General features: G+C 42.5%; 1 protein-coding gene across 1 annotated transcript in view; it reads left to right on the forward strand.

Moving 5' to 3' along the window:
* The first annotated feature begins 36 nt into the window (after positions 1 to 36).
* Positions 37 to 15020, forward strand: part of SIAE (sialic acid acetylesterase) — a 38436-nt gene continuing 23452 nt past the window's right edge. Inside the window, exons 1-3 of the mRNA XM_021696464.1 lie at positions 37 to 170; positions 3908 to 4069; positions 12690 to 12865. Coding sequence (XP_021552139.1) covers positions 104 to 170; positions 3908 to 4069; positions 12690 to 12865 — 405 coding nt within the window. The 5' untranslated portion in view covers positions 37 to 103. The remainder of the gene's footprint in view (positions 171 to 3907; positions 4070 to 12689; positions 12866 to 15020) is intronic.

A 15020-nucleotide genomic window follows, 5' to 3' on the forward strand; every position in this document is an offset into this window, starting at 1 on the left:
TGGAGCCAGGCCTCCCCGCCCCGCGCAGGCCCCGCCCACGACCCCGGCCCCGCCTGGAGTCCGCGCCCGGAGTTCCGCACCCGGGTGTCGGATCCTCGCCAACATGGTAGTACCGGGGTTTGTGTTTGGGCTGGTCCTGCCTTTAATCCTGCCGGCCGGCACAAGTGCAGGTGAGGCGGCCCGGCTCGGCCCAGGCCCTGCCGGTCAGCCTGCGCGGGCTCCGAGATCCCGCGTCCTCTGCCGGACGCGCGAACCGCGACCCCGGAGCCGGCCTCCTGACCCGGGCCTAGGCCGCAGGGGTCTGCTGGGCGGGAGTTCCGGCCGGTGCGCTTCCTCCACGCCCTTGCACCGTCGTCCTGATGCCCGGTGTGGCGCAGAGGGAGATTGGGTGTATCTGAGTGGGGAGGCCCAAATGTCCCAGACCGAGGCCTTTGGGGTCTTTGAATAGTCGCAGGGGAAGTCGAAGGGGTGTGTGTGTGTGTGTGTGAAGCTAGTTAGATAGTATTTGGAAACAGGTGACTGAGTCATCCACAACATTTCCCTGCTGCCCCCTCAGCAGTACCCTTGGGGAGGGTTTGCTTCAAGCTTGGTTCCTTGGGGGAATTATATTTGACTAGTTTAAGTGGTGATTAGGATTAGGAAATACAACCCCCTCACCAGCTCAGAGTATTGAAGGCTTAGCTTTGATTTCTGGCGCAGCTTACAGATATCGGTGGTGGGATAATAGGCGTGGCATTGGGGAGGAGGGTGACTCACTTTGACTACTGTCCAGGGCAGATCCTGTCATTTGAATACTCCAGGCTGGACACTGAGCCACAACCATGGAGAACCAGAAGGTGGACTCTGCCCGCTAATGCCAAGTAAAATGATAATGCTGCACCTACTGTTTCCTTCAAACCGTTCAAATAGTGGACCCCAAAGATCCCTGCTAAGAAATGAAAGTTGAAGTGAGAATGGGGACAGGGTGCAGAAAAATGACTGTTGCTATACCTGAGAACCCAAAAGTACCCAGACTGAGACCAACTGTGGCCCATCAGTAGTGTCTCAGGCTTTAACAGAAGTGTAGACCAGCAGCACTCTGCATAGCACTTTGACTCTCATCCCCACTCAGTGACTTCTGAGTCCAGCATATGAGAGGAGAGTAGGGCCATTCTTTTATTAATTTTTCTGTTAAAGGCTGTTAACTTTAATGCCAGTACAGTGTTCTGTCTTCACTTTGGGGTCTTCCCGTTACATTACCTGCATTAACAATGACTATTTTTCATTAATGCTTTAAATTTTCTTTCCTTCTTGTTTGGTTGCATATCTTGGCATCTTTCTTTCCAGTCGTTCCCCCTGTGCCCATGTTGACTGTGTAATATTTGAAATGTATAAAAATACATGAGCAATGAAACAAGAAAATGAATACCCAAGGGTGCTGCACCCAACTTAAGAACCAGAACATTGCATTTTATTGAGACTCTCTGGATGTTTCTCTCCAGTGCATCCACCAGGTCGTCACCAGAAGTAACTTAACCACTGTCCTAATCTTGTCAGTCTACTTTTAATGACTACTTTTAACTTCCCCAGAACGCTAATTCCTGTTTTCCACTCCAACACCCAAATGGAGGAAAAATTAAAGACCTAAAAAAAAAAAAAAATTCAAATGCTAAGTGTCTTGTGTTTGACAAAAAGAATGAGCAGTCCTGCCTCCTTTCCTATTCTCCTATTTTGTCCATTGCTCAATTCCTTGGTAATGTTCCACTGTCTACTCTTATCGGCTTGGAATGTGAGCTTTATAAGGGCAGGGAATATGACTTTTTTTTTTTTTTTTTTAATTTACCACCAGTATCTAACTGCAGCAGAGTGGAAATTGCAGTAACTTTGGAATCAGGTGGCTTGGTTTCTAGTCCTGTCATAAACTACCTATGTGATTTCAGGTTGGTCAAAGGAGTTGACGTATGCTTAACACTGTGCCTGCCCCAAGTAAGCTCCCCAGTAAAACGTAAGCTCCCTGCTGCTAGCAGGGATTTTTGTCTGTTTTTTTTTTTTTTCTTTTTCTTACTGTTACAGCCTCAATGCTTAAAGTGGTGCCTGACACACAGTAGGCATCAATAAATATTTGTCAAATTAATTAATATGCAAGCTATTAACCTCAATTACCTAAACTAGCCGGGTGTTAGTCTGTTGATCATGATTGTACGTAGGGGTGTGAAAGATTCTCTCTACCTTTAAAATTCTTTAACGCAGAATAGAGCCAGGCACAAGGAGGTCCAGTAAGTGTGTGTCGGCGAAAACAGACGGACTTGGAAAGTTGTGTCCCCAGCCTGGAAGACAATGGCTGCACTCAGAGCGCCCTTTATTTGCACAGGCTCATGTGGGAGCGGACAGCCAGTTTCCTTCACTCTGTACCCGCCCCCCACTCCCGTCTCTCTGCTTAGCTCTCAGCCCTTGAGTTTCCAGTTTTTGTTCCATATGAAGTACCTACCCAAGACTAGGCCCTCCCACACATGTGCCTCTCCCCTTCCCTCCAGCATGCTGCCAACCTGCTTATGCAATTGTGCGGTGTTAGAGTCTCTTCTTAGAGCATTTTGCTTGTGGTAGCTGTGCGTCTCCAGCCCATTATATAGCCTTCTGGATGATCTTTGGTTGTCATGTCGGTTTTATGATGGAACTAAAACTCATGAGAGAGGGAGAGCAGAGGATGTTTAGCGACTGGGCTGTTATTCACAGCACAGGACAAATAGGCTACCAGATCTGTGTAGGAGACCCCATTAACTCTACTGCCCTGTTAAGCGTAGCCTAAGGGGCCATCCTTATTGGTAGCTTCCAGGGAGGAAAATGTCAACCTTGTTAGTTCTCATTCTCTTTCCTGCCTATCATTTTTGTTTAAAGCCCTTAAAAAAAAATCTTAACTTTGTTAATTATTTTCTTCTAGGGATTTTAGTCTGTTTTGTTCAGACAAATTGGGACATAACTTAAGAAGTTTTTTTTTTCCCCCTTGTTAAGTTTTGATGAGGAACTCACTGGGATAATTTGGATAGATGCTTGTTATTAATAAAATACTTCAATATAGGCTGCATGTTAAAAATAGGAATGATCTCGTTAAAGTGAGTTCTTATTCAGTCTTGTTAGTGACTCTAGAATAGAATCTACAGTTTCAAGTGCTCTCCTTCTTGTGCTTTTTATATAATTTAGCTTGTGAAATGGGTAAAATTGAGATGGAAGACCTTCGTTCTGACATTTTGACCTTCTATTTCTCACTGACCTTATTATTTCATCTTATTTATCTGTATTTACCTTAGAAGGAAGGAGACATTGCAGATATTCATAAATGCTTATTTAGAATTTTCAGTGGGTTGTCAAAAAAAACCACAGGGGAATTATTTGTGGGAAATCGACACTGGTAGGATGCAAAAAGGGAGATAAAGAGTAGGGGGAAAGATAGGGAAGGCTGTGTTGGAGAGTGGCAGGTTTCTTTATTACCAGCAACAAGGAGTGGGCGTGGTAATGGAAAGTAGGGGAAGGAAGTGGTTTATTTTTCTCATAAATACCATCTGTGGGGTGTATAAGAGGAGCGTGTTAGCAATTGGGGGGAGGAGAGAGTGAAGCATCAGGGCCAAGCCCAAGGGCAAAGGCAGGTCAAGAGCTCTGAGGGGGAGCAGGCTGGTGGCACATTGGTTGCCCTAGGCTCTTTGAGTTTTCCTTTTATTGGTCACCGTGTACTATGCTGCATGTCTTTGGCAACTGTTCTTGTTAGGTCACTCACCTAATTAGAAGGAATAAGATCTAGTTTTAGAAGATGAAAAGGACTGGATATATTCAAATTGCCCTGTGTAAAGACTTTATGTTCCTTGCTGTTTAAGCAGCTTCAACTGGTGATGAATGTCCCAATGATGCTCTTCTAAGTGTTTGTTACATTTTTTAGATGTTGGTTTTCGCTTCGCCTCATACATCAATAATTACATGGTGCTGCAGAAGGAGCCTGCCGGGGCAGTGATTTGGGGCTATGGCACATCAGGGGCCACCGTGACAGTGACTCTGTACCAACAGCAGGAAGCCATCATGAAGAAGGTGACAAATGTGAAAGGTAAGGCGGCTGGTCCTTTGTTCAGCTTTTGTCTTCTTCTGCCACCTGCTGGATAATCTGGAAATGAATGCTTAGGCTCCAGCTCAGGTTATCCCAGTCATCCATTTATTCATCCATCCATAAAAATTTGAGTATTTACCGTGTGTTGGGCCCTGGGGATACAAAGGAAATCAAGACAGAGTCAAAGTCCCTGCCCTCCAGGATCTCATGGAATAATGGGAAGAGACACCAAGTCATCAAGTGCAGCGTGATCAATACTATGAGGCAGGTGTTATATATGGTATCATGGGATGCAGAAGAGAAACATCTAACTCAGATTGGATGGTAAGAGACGGTTTCCACAGAAGGTGCCATTTGAACTGAACCGTAAATGGAGAGGCGGTATGGAGGAGGGCTGAAGAACCTAGGCTCTGGATTCCTGGCTTCAGGTTCTGACTCTGTCATGTTATGACTATATAACCTCGGGCATGTTATTTAATGTCTCTGAGTCACAATTTCCTTATTTGTAAAGTGGAGATAATAATGATATTTAGGATTAGTGCGAGGATTACATGAGTTAACATGTGTAAAGTACTTAGAACGGTGCCAGGCACATAGGAAGTACTGAATAAATGTTAGCTGCCACTATTATTATTATTATTGTATTTAGTCAGTCAAATATTTATCAAATGATACAGTAATTAGCAAGATAGATGTGGTCTCTCTCTAAGGAAGCTTACAGATTAGGGGAGGAGAGAGAAAAATAATAATTGATGACAGGTGAGTGCGTTAGGTGCCACAGTCTGGAAGTGCAGTGTGCTCTGGGAGTGCTTAGGAGAGATAATTCACTTAGCCTAAGGTTTATCTTTAAAGATGAGTAGGGCAAACCAGGTAGGGGGCATAGCCTGGACGGAAGCATGGAGGCACGAGTGAGCACGGGTCCTTGGAGAAATGGCAAGCAGGGTGGTGGGCTTGAGCACCGGGGTATGTGCCTGCCGGCGGACGAAGGTTGGAAATGCAGGAGCGCTTGTCTGTCACTGCTAAGGAGTGTATATTCTAATTGGGATTTTTGGATTTTAAGTAGCAAAATAACTCAGTTGGATTTGTATTTTGGAAAGACGACCCTGGCAGCACTGTGGAAAGTGGATTGGAGATCAGTAAGAGTAGAGGTGGTGGGCACTGTTAGCCAGTTATTATGAGATTCAGGCAATAGACAGTGAAGGCCTGACCCGAACTAGTGGCCGCAACGATGTTCAAGAAGGTGAGAACCAGAAGCCTCCATGGGCAGACAGGTCCTACAAAGGATTCTCTGTCCAGAAGAGATAAAGCTGTGTAAGATAGCACGGGGAGGAGCGTAGCTGGAAGTTACTAGAGGCAGGAGGCCACAGTCAGGGCTGGGTCAAGTGGAGACTGGGTCAGATCTCCGTCAGAGGTAGCGATATAGTTGTGGGGTGTGGAAGGTGAGAGACAGGTGGGGAAGGAGGCTTCCGTGGAGAGCAGTGCGGTGAATGTGGGAGTTGGTGGTTGGAGCAGTGACTTGAGTATATACGACCAGGAAGCTTGTGGACATTCTTTTGGCCCTTGAAAACAAAGATTGCCTGATCAGTTCTGTCAATATCCAGTTGAGAGTGATCCAAACCCTGGTGCAGGCTCTTTGAAATTCATTTCCATTCAACAGACATTTTTAACTACTGTGTACCAGCCACAGATGCAAGGTGAGTGCTTCCAGTTCTTGGATTGTAACACTGTTTGAGGTAAGAATGTTACTGGGTGAGACTAGAAGAGTTAAAAGGGAAGCTTAAGCTGATTGAGAAGTTGTTTTCTGTTAGATTTAAATGCTGCTGGTGGCCTGTAGGATAAAATGAAGATGAGTTCAATTCAACAGATGAGCAGTTCTTTCTTTTTGTGTTTTGTCTATCTCAGAAATTAACAGCACAGAGTGTAAATACTGGTAATCTCAGTAAATGATGTCGATTTAGAAGTCCAAAGAACCGCTGTAGTTTAAATACAATAAATAGGATTTCCTTGGTGCCAATAATTAACATACCAATAAATATTTAGGAGACAGAGACTAAATAGTACTCTAATGGCAGATACAGAAGATGTGTGTGTGTGTATGCATATATATACGTATATACATATGTATGTGTGTGTACATATATATATATATACTTTATATATGTTTATTAGGCTCTCCACATTTGCTTGGTACAAAAGAAAGGTATTTATTTATTTATTTTTAATTTTTATTGTTATGTTAATCACCATACATTACATCATTAGTTTTTGATGTAGTGTTCCATGATTCATTGTTTGTGCATAACACCCAGTGCTCCATGCAGAACGTGCCCTCTTTAATACCCATCACCGGCTAACCCATCCTCCCACCCCCCTCCCCTCTAGAACCCTCAGTTTGTTTTTCAGAGTCCATCGTCTCCCATGGTTCGTCTCCCCCTCCGATTCCGCCCCCTTCATTCTTCCCCTCCTGCTATCTTCTTCTTTTTTTTTTCTTAATATATATTGCATTATTTGTTTCAGAGGTACAGATCTGTGATTCAACAGTCTTGCACAATTCACAGCGCTTACCAGAGCACATACCCTCCCCAATGTCTATCACCCAGCCACCCCATCCCCCCCCCCCCCCCCCCCCACTCCAGCAACCCTCAGTTTGTTTCCTGAGATTAAGAATTCCTCATATCAATGAGGTCATGTGATACATGTCTTTCTCTGTTTGACTTATTTCGCTCAGCATAATACCCTCCAGTTCCATGAAAGGTATTTATTTTATGTAGATCCATAAACCTACTTATAGGGGCATCTTGCTCTGTTCTGCCCATATATATAGCATTTCAGATTTTTAAAAATTTTTAGTTTTTTCTCCCTCCATGGCTATTGTAGGACCAATATTTGGAATGGCCAGAGATGAGGCAGGAGGATAGGTAGTGACAACAAGGTATAAAAGGTAATGATTAGGGGCTGAGCCTTTCTTTTCCTTCGTGGTGATAGTGAACTTGCTCAGTTGTCTTGAGTTCAGTCCTATAAACATCAACTAAGGGTTTATTGTGTATAAAACCCTGAAACCCTAGAAAATACAAAGAAGAATACAAATTGTGCCCATCCTCCAGGAACTCACTCTCTCATGCTGTCCTTTCACATTTGGTACTTTTGGTTTAAGTAATGCTTCCGTTGCTTTACTGCAAAGTGATGTGTCATTTGAAGTTAAAATATCCAGCAGCAACTTAAGGGAACCAAGTGATTCATGGACTGTTGATGGTAATTTCACAGGAAAAGGGATGGTTATTGGTAGCAGTGGGGGTAGATCTATTTATTCAGCTCTCCACATTTGCTAGGTAGAGAAGAAAGATATTTATTTTATGTAGATCCATAAACCTACCAATAGGGGCGTCTTGCTCTGTTCTGCACATGAAGCAAAATGGATAAAGTATTATTTGGAGTGAAGGAGGTAGACACGTAGGAAATTTTATAGGGCAGCAAAGAAAATGTTTCTCAAAGGAAACACTACAGGGTATATTGGAGGGTTGATTTCTATCTAAATTTTGATGAGGACTCTGGGATTTTCAGCTAGACTATCTCAATTTGTCACTCTGTCTCTGTTAATATTTAAAGATTTTATTTATTTATTTGACAGAGACAGAGACAGCGAGAGCAGGAACACAAGCAGGGGGAGTGGGAGAGGGAGAAGCAGGCTTCCTGCTGAGCTGGGAGCCTGATGTGGGACTCGATCCCAGGACCCTGGGATCATGACCTGAGCCGAAGGCAGTCGCTTAACCAACTGAGCCACCCAGGCGCCCTGTCTCTGTTAATATTTAACTTATTACCTATAATCAGTCCCCTGGGTGCCCATAACAAAATGGAATTAACAGCATGAAGGTTCTTGTCCAGCAGACTGACACTCAAGCTTTGGGAAAATTAGAACTTGAGGGATGATTGGGAATATGGGTCAGGTACTGGGCCTATTCAAAACATATTGTCAAATGATGCATGATGATTCTTTCAAACACAAGGAATAAAATGGGGGAGGATAAGGTATATCCTCTCACTCTGATACACGTGGGGGATACATGGAGGGTGGTAAAATGAGGGTGTGTCTGGATTTGTCATCATGACTGAGGTAAGTAGAGATATTTTCTCTAACTTAGAAAATTCCAAAAAGCTTAAACCCCTTAGAGAAGCAAAAAGCTCCTGGTTGCAGTGTTAGCATGCATATTCCTTTTCTATGCTACATAATAAATTACCACAAACTTAGGTGCTTACAAGAACACGTTTTTGTCATGACACAGTTTCTAGAGATCTGAAGCCTGGGCCATCACTCAGTTGGGTTCTCTGCTCAGAGTCTCACAAGACTGAAATCAAGTGTTGGCTGGGCTGTGTTCTCATCTGGAAGCTTGACTAGGGAATTATCCACCTCAGGATCCTGTAGGTTGCAGGCAGATTCATTTCCTTATGCCTATAGCATTTGTGGAAGCATCTCTGCTGTTTCAAATCTCCGATCTTGAGACCTTTATTTTAAAGGGCTCACCTTATTAGGGTCGGGCCCACCTGAGGAAATCTCCCTTTTTATTAACTCAAAGTCAACTGATTAGGAACTTTAGTTCCATCTGCAAAACTCCTTTATCTTTTCCATATAATGTAACCTAATCATCACAAGAATGACATCTCCTCCCCCATGCCATTTTCTGTTGGTTGGAAGCAAATCACAGATTCTGCTTGCATTGAGGGGAAGGGGATTATATAAGAGTGTGACTTATGGGGTGTCACCTTAGGGTGTGTCTGCCATAGATTCTATCATTTAAACAACTTGCATAAACGGTTTTATCTCTAGAAAAATATTCAAGATTTTTTTTTCTTTTTACATTCATATTGGGTGGCGGTGGACATGAACTTTATACAGAATAATTGCAGGTTGTCAAGGGGAAGTTTGGGCACTAAGATCTCCCAGTCACTTCCACAAATCATTGAACTGATTTGCAGCTGGTGAAGTGCCAGGGTTTTGTGAGGGAAGAAGCGAACAGGGCTGCTTCTTTCAGCTGTAGGCTTTTCCTTTGGGGAAGGGAAAGGTCATGGATAATTTTCCTTTTTCTCTTGGCATCTGAGATTTGGCACAATAACCTGAAAAATAATTAACATCTGATGTGAATAGCAAAAAGGAAAAAAAGCATGAAAGCCCTTTATGACTAATCATGTCTTTAGACAAATTCCTTTAATTTTTTTCCCTTTGATGATTTGTTCTTCTGATTTTTGAGGTGGGGGTTGGTCAGGGAGGTGGAGAGAGAAAAATGAAGAGAGTTCTTTTTTTTTTTTTAAAGATTTTATTTATTTGACAGAGCGAGAGAAAACCAGAGAGGGAACACAAGCAGGGGGAGCAGGAGAGGGAGAAGCAGGCTTCCCACTGAGCAGGGAGCCTGATATGGGGCTTGATCCCAGGGCCCTGGGATCATGACCTGAGCCAGAGGCAGATGCTTCACTGACTGAGCCACCCAGGCGCCCCTGAAGAGAGTTCTTTACCTAAGCTCTTGGCCGGAGTATGAAGAGAAGAGGGACAGGAACAAATAGGCCACCAGATACACTCACCATTGGACATGGAAACATAAGTCCCTAATCAGGTTGCATGGCTTTCTGGTTGGTGTAACTCAGGGCTGGGGTTTACTATCTGCGGTTTACTTGATGGAGTGCCTGGCACACGGTAAGCATTCTAAGACATTCTGTAATGAAGGAAGGACATGAATCTTCCCCGATGGGAGAAGAAAGAATGCGAGGAAGCAGAGAGATGAATGCAACAAAAATGAGAATTTACAGAAACCTGGGCCTGGATTGGTAAGACAGGTGGTAAGATGGCAGGTGATGAGGGCCCAGAAGGAGGAACCAGAGTAGCTGTTGCCCAGAAAGCCCATCAGGATCAGCAGAAAGCCAGCTGGATGGTGAACTTCCAACTCCTGGTAGTCAATGACTCAGTTTTATTATTTGGATTCAACGTAATGGACTTGGTGGGTCCACACAGTTTCTAAAAACTGTAAGTGGATTTCATCATCCTTTGGTGAGCTCCGCTTTATCCAGCCAGTCCTGAGCTGCCAGCCAAGGACCAATCAATTTGCCTTGGGAAACGGTGACTTTTGCCTTTGTCATCCCACCCTTGCCTTTAGTCTAAGAAGCAGCCTTTATGGGGGTTGCTCTCCTTTGTATATCCTTTGACTGGGGAGGGAATCCTCATTGTTTTAACCGAATTGTTTCTGAGTTAGTTTGACCCCTAGTCAGCTCTCTGCAGTGGGTCCGGTTTCCCCTGCATTCCTGGGCAGGCAACTTTATTCAACCCTCATTATTGTGTCAGAGTTTATTTTTCTTTTATCAAGTGGGAGAGGAAAACTGCTTGAAACTAAGAGAACTTGAGTAGGGCAGAGGAAGTTCTCCAAGGTCTTTGAGGGAGCTGAGAGTTTTCCTCAGGAGAGTAGTTCTTGGGACTAAGGCTCAGCTCTGGATCCCTAGTCCTCTTCAGACTATTCAGGTGCTAGAAGGAGCTCATCCTCCTGCTGTAGTAGGACGGTGTTGCCATCTCTTGTCCAAATGTCTCACCTTCCCCTTATTTGTCTTTTTGTTGCTGGGCAGCAAAACGTTTCAGAAGTGCTGGTGAGGGACGCCTGGGTGGCTCAGTCGGTTAAGCGTCTGCCTTTGGCTCAGGTCATGGTCCCGGGGTCCTGGGATCGAGCCCCGCATCGGGCTCTCTGCTCAGCGAGAAGCCTGCTTCTCCCTCTCCCACTCCCCCTGCTTGTGTTCCCTCTCTCGCTGTGTTTCTCTCTGTCAAATAAATAAATGTTTAAAAAAAAAAAAGAAGTGCTGGTGAAGGCCATTTACTTCACCAGCCATATTGCGTAATTGAGGCCAAGTGTAAGATCCAATAAATACTAGCAAGTAGGAATAGATTGTATAGTAGTAGAAAGCTAAAAAAAAAGTCCTGCCTAAGTCTTTTGACTTCCTCATCAATAGAGGAGTAATATTGGTGGCAGAAGGACAGAGCTTTAGGAAGATATGTCCGTGCAAGAAGCCTGGGAAGACCTTGGCAAGACTGTAGTTGGGACAGATTGGAGTGTCTGTCTGCTCAGAAGCGTGAGCCATATGGTGCATATCACACCTGTGCGACACTGTCTGCGTGAGCTGCCCACTGTTTCCAAAACAGTGATTTTTCCGCTTTAGGTGAATTATGCATTTAATATGTTGATGTTTGGCCATCGGTGGTGTAAAAACACTAGCGACCATTTGGACCTGGCTTTAATTGACCTCTAAGGGAGGGGAGTAGCAATCTCAGTCGGTTGTACTTAGGAGAGGAGCAAGCGTGTACCCTTTTGCTGATGCCTTGAGGCTTTTGGACATCTTCCCCAAGACTGAGCAACCCCGTGTGGTTTGAGCTTTTACGAATCTCCTGTCGTGCATCTGGACCTCTCATGCTCCTGCTTAGCTTTTGCTGATTGGAAAGAACTTAGCACAATAGAACATAGTAGGCACTTGGATAGTATTTTTATCATTCTTATTTTTTTACCGGTTGCTGTGATAACTTCAGCATGCTCCATTTCCAGTTCTTACCATTTTTTCCCCGTTGAATTAACATTAATCTGACGGGCACAAATTAGAAAATATTTTGTATTCTTTGGCATTGGGCCAAGAATATTTATTCTAAAATGATCATTTCTCTGTTTTCTTTATTTTTTTTCACTCTCGTTTCTTCAACTTTATTCATGTTGTTTGGTTCTCTGAGGCATAATTTTGCCATTTTGAAGATATTTTCCCTAAGTTTCTGAGTATGATGTTGGCAGTGGTGGTGGTATGAGTGGGTGAGAGGTAGGAAGGTGGTAGGGGGGTGGTTCCTAAGGAATATGCTATGAATTTCTGAAAAAGGGTCTTGGATAGCTTTTTCATCTCCCTAATTGAGTCCGAAAACCTTGAGTCTGGTAAATAACTCTGAAAATAATTAATTGGGCACATCTAAATATCTTCTTCATAGAGATTAATTTGTATGCTCCTACTCCTTCTTCATATGTCACTTTCTCTGCTCACCTGTGAGTCTGGAGAACCCAGACCCAAAGGTAGCATTAATCTTTGGAAGCGACATGGGGAGTGGGTGGGGGATTGATGACGAGGATGACACCATCAAGTAAAGGGGAAAGTTCCAGATTGTAAATGATTTTCTCTAACCTGTGTTCACATTTGATTATATAATTACAGATTAGTTTGGGGGCACTGTGTAAATCTATTAGATTATGATTCTATTAATATTGACAGTTGGATAGTATAATAAGAATTTCTATTTTATTTTTTTTAATTAAACTCCCTGAATTTTAATCTCAGTATATTTTTGTCTGTTCTCATTTAGGATGATAACTGGGTGATTTATTTTTCCTGTAAATGCTTCAGTTGCAAGGAAGGAGGGACTGGTACAGATTAAGGATAGAAATTCTGCTGCTTTTGTTATCTCTATTTGCTTGTGTGAAATTTGGCCAATCTTTGTATCTTTGCATTTAGTTAATCACAATGGCTGGGTTTAGCCACAAATGAGTATGATGCATGGCAGGATTGGGCTTTAATTTCATTTTAATTGATTGATTAATTCCTTGGAGCCTCTTAATCATTTCAGCACACTCTCACAGCTGGATGGTGGTACTGGATCCTATGAAGCCTGGTGGACCTTACAAGGTGATGGCACAGCAGACTTTCGGGACAAAGAACATCACCCTGAGAGTTCATGATGTCTTATTTGGAGATGTCTGGCTTTGCAGTGGGCAAAGTAACATGCAGATGACGGTTTCCCAGGTAATTTGTAGGGGCTCAGTGTTAATAAATAATGTTGATGATGATGAAGAAGAAGAAAAAGAAGAAGGAAGAAGGGGGCAAGAAGGAGGTAGAAACCTTCTTTTTTACCAGGGGCCAAGATCTGTGCTAAGTGTTTGGCATGTAATAATTAATTTGACTTAACAACTTTATGAGATGAATACCATTCATCTCACAGATGAGGACACTGGCCCACGGAGATTAAATTACCTGCTTAAGGTCACACAGTTAATAGAGGATCCAGGTAATGTGACTCCAGAGCCTGCTTTCTTAATCACGCCTAGTGCACTGTAAGGGTGCGGGGCACTCTCTCCTCCCCTTCCTGAGCTAAAGGCAGAAGCTGGAGTACCTGATGGTCAGGCAGATTTCATATCAAATTGAAGACAAAGTAGATTACTCTTCTTTATGATAGGTTTTAGAAGATGAGCTTCTGGAGAGAGCCTAGGAAATCAAAACAATTAGATTTTGTTTCAAGCTCTGCATCTGATAGAATACATGTCTTTTGTTGTCATGGAGATTTAACAAATTGAGACTGAATGTTGGCTTTGCCTTTTACCAGTTGTACGACTTGGAGCAAATCACTGTATTTCTGAGACTTTGTTTTCAAAACGTGCTTTTTAAAACAATCGTGGTTAAAATGAATATAACATCATATTTATCATTTTAACCATTGCTAAGTGTACAACTCAGTGGCGTTAAATATATTCACAGTCCTGTGTATACCTGTCACTCGTATCTATACTCAAAATTTTTTCATCATCCCCAACATAAACTCTGTGCCCATTAAACAAGAACTCCTCCTTTTCTCCCTCTTCCAGCCCCTGGTAACCTCTGTTCTGCTTTCTCTCTATGAATTTGCCTATTCTTGTACCTCATTTTTCAGTGTACAAGTCTCTTACCTCCCTGGCTAGATTTATTCCTAAGTATTCAATTCTTTTATTTATTTATTTAGTTTGTTTGTTTGTTTGTTTTTCTTGTAGAAAGCATCTTCCTTTCTTTCTTTTTTTTTTAGATGCTATTGTAGATGGAATCGTGCAATCTTTGTCCTTCTGTGTCTGACTTATTTTACTAAGTATAATGTTTTCAAGGTCTATCCGTGTTGTAGCATATATTGAAATTTTGTCCCTTTTTATGCCACATTTTGTTTATCCATTCTTCTGTTGATGGACACTTGGGTGCTTTCTGTCTTTTGGCTCTTGTGAATGATGCTGCTATGAATATCGTTCTATAGATATCTGTTCCAGTCCCTGCTTTTAGTTCTTTTGGATATATACCTATGAGTGAAATTGCTGGATCATCTGTTAGTTCTATGTTTAACTTTTGAGGAACCACCAAACCATTTTTCCATAGTGCCTGTACTATTTTATGTTCCTACCAGCAATCTGCAAAGGTTTCAATTTCTTTAACACGTGTTGCTTTCCAGTTGTTTTTTTTTTAAGATTTTATTCATTTATTTGACAGAGAGAGAGAGAGCACAAGCAGGGGGAGCGGCAGGCAGAGGGAGAGGGAGAAGCAGGCTCCCCGCTGAGCAGGGAGCCCGACGCGGGGCTGAATTCCAGGACCCTGGGATCATGACCTGAGCCAAAGGCAGACGCTTAACTGACTGAGCCACCCAGGCACCCCTTTTCCAGTTTTTTTTTTAATTAAAAAAATTTTTTTTATTATAGCCTCAGATATGAAGTGGTATTTCATTGTGGTTTATTTGTATTTCCCTAATGATTAATGATGTTGAGTGTTATTTCATGTACTTATTGGCCATTTATATATCTTCTTTGGAGAAATGTCTGTTTGAGTTCCTTGCCCATTTTTCAATTGGGTTGTTTGTTGTTGAATTGTAGGAATTATTTATATATTGTAGATATTAATCACTTTTCAGATATTTGATTTGCAAATATTTTCACATTCTGTAGGTTGTCATTTCACTTTCTTGAGAGTGCCCTTTGATACACAAAAGTCCTTAATTTTGGTGACGTCTAGTTTATTAATTAGTTATTATTAATTATAGTTTATAATAGTTTATTTATTTATTAATTTTTTGTTGTCTGTGTGTGAAATTGTTGCCAAATCCAATGTCATGAAGGTTTTCCCCAATGTTGTCTTCTAAGAATTTATAGTTTTAGGTCTTTGATCCATTTTT

The sequence above is a fragment of the Neomonachus schauinslandi genome, chromosome 11 (genome assembly GCF_002201575.2).
Source record: "Neomonachus schauinslandi chromosome 11, ASM220157v2, whole genome shotgun sequence".
NCBI classification, from domain to species: Eukaryota; Metazoa; Chordata; class Mammalia; order Carnivora; family Phocidae; genus Neomonachus; species Neomonachus schauinslandi.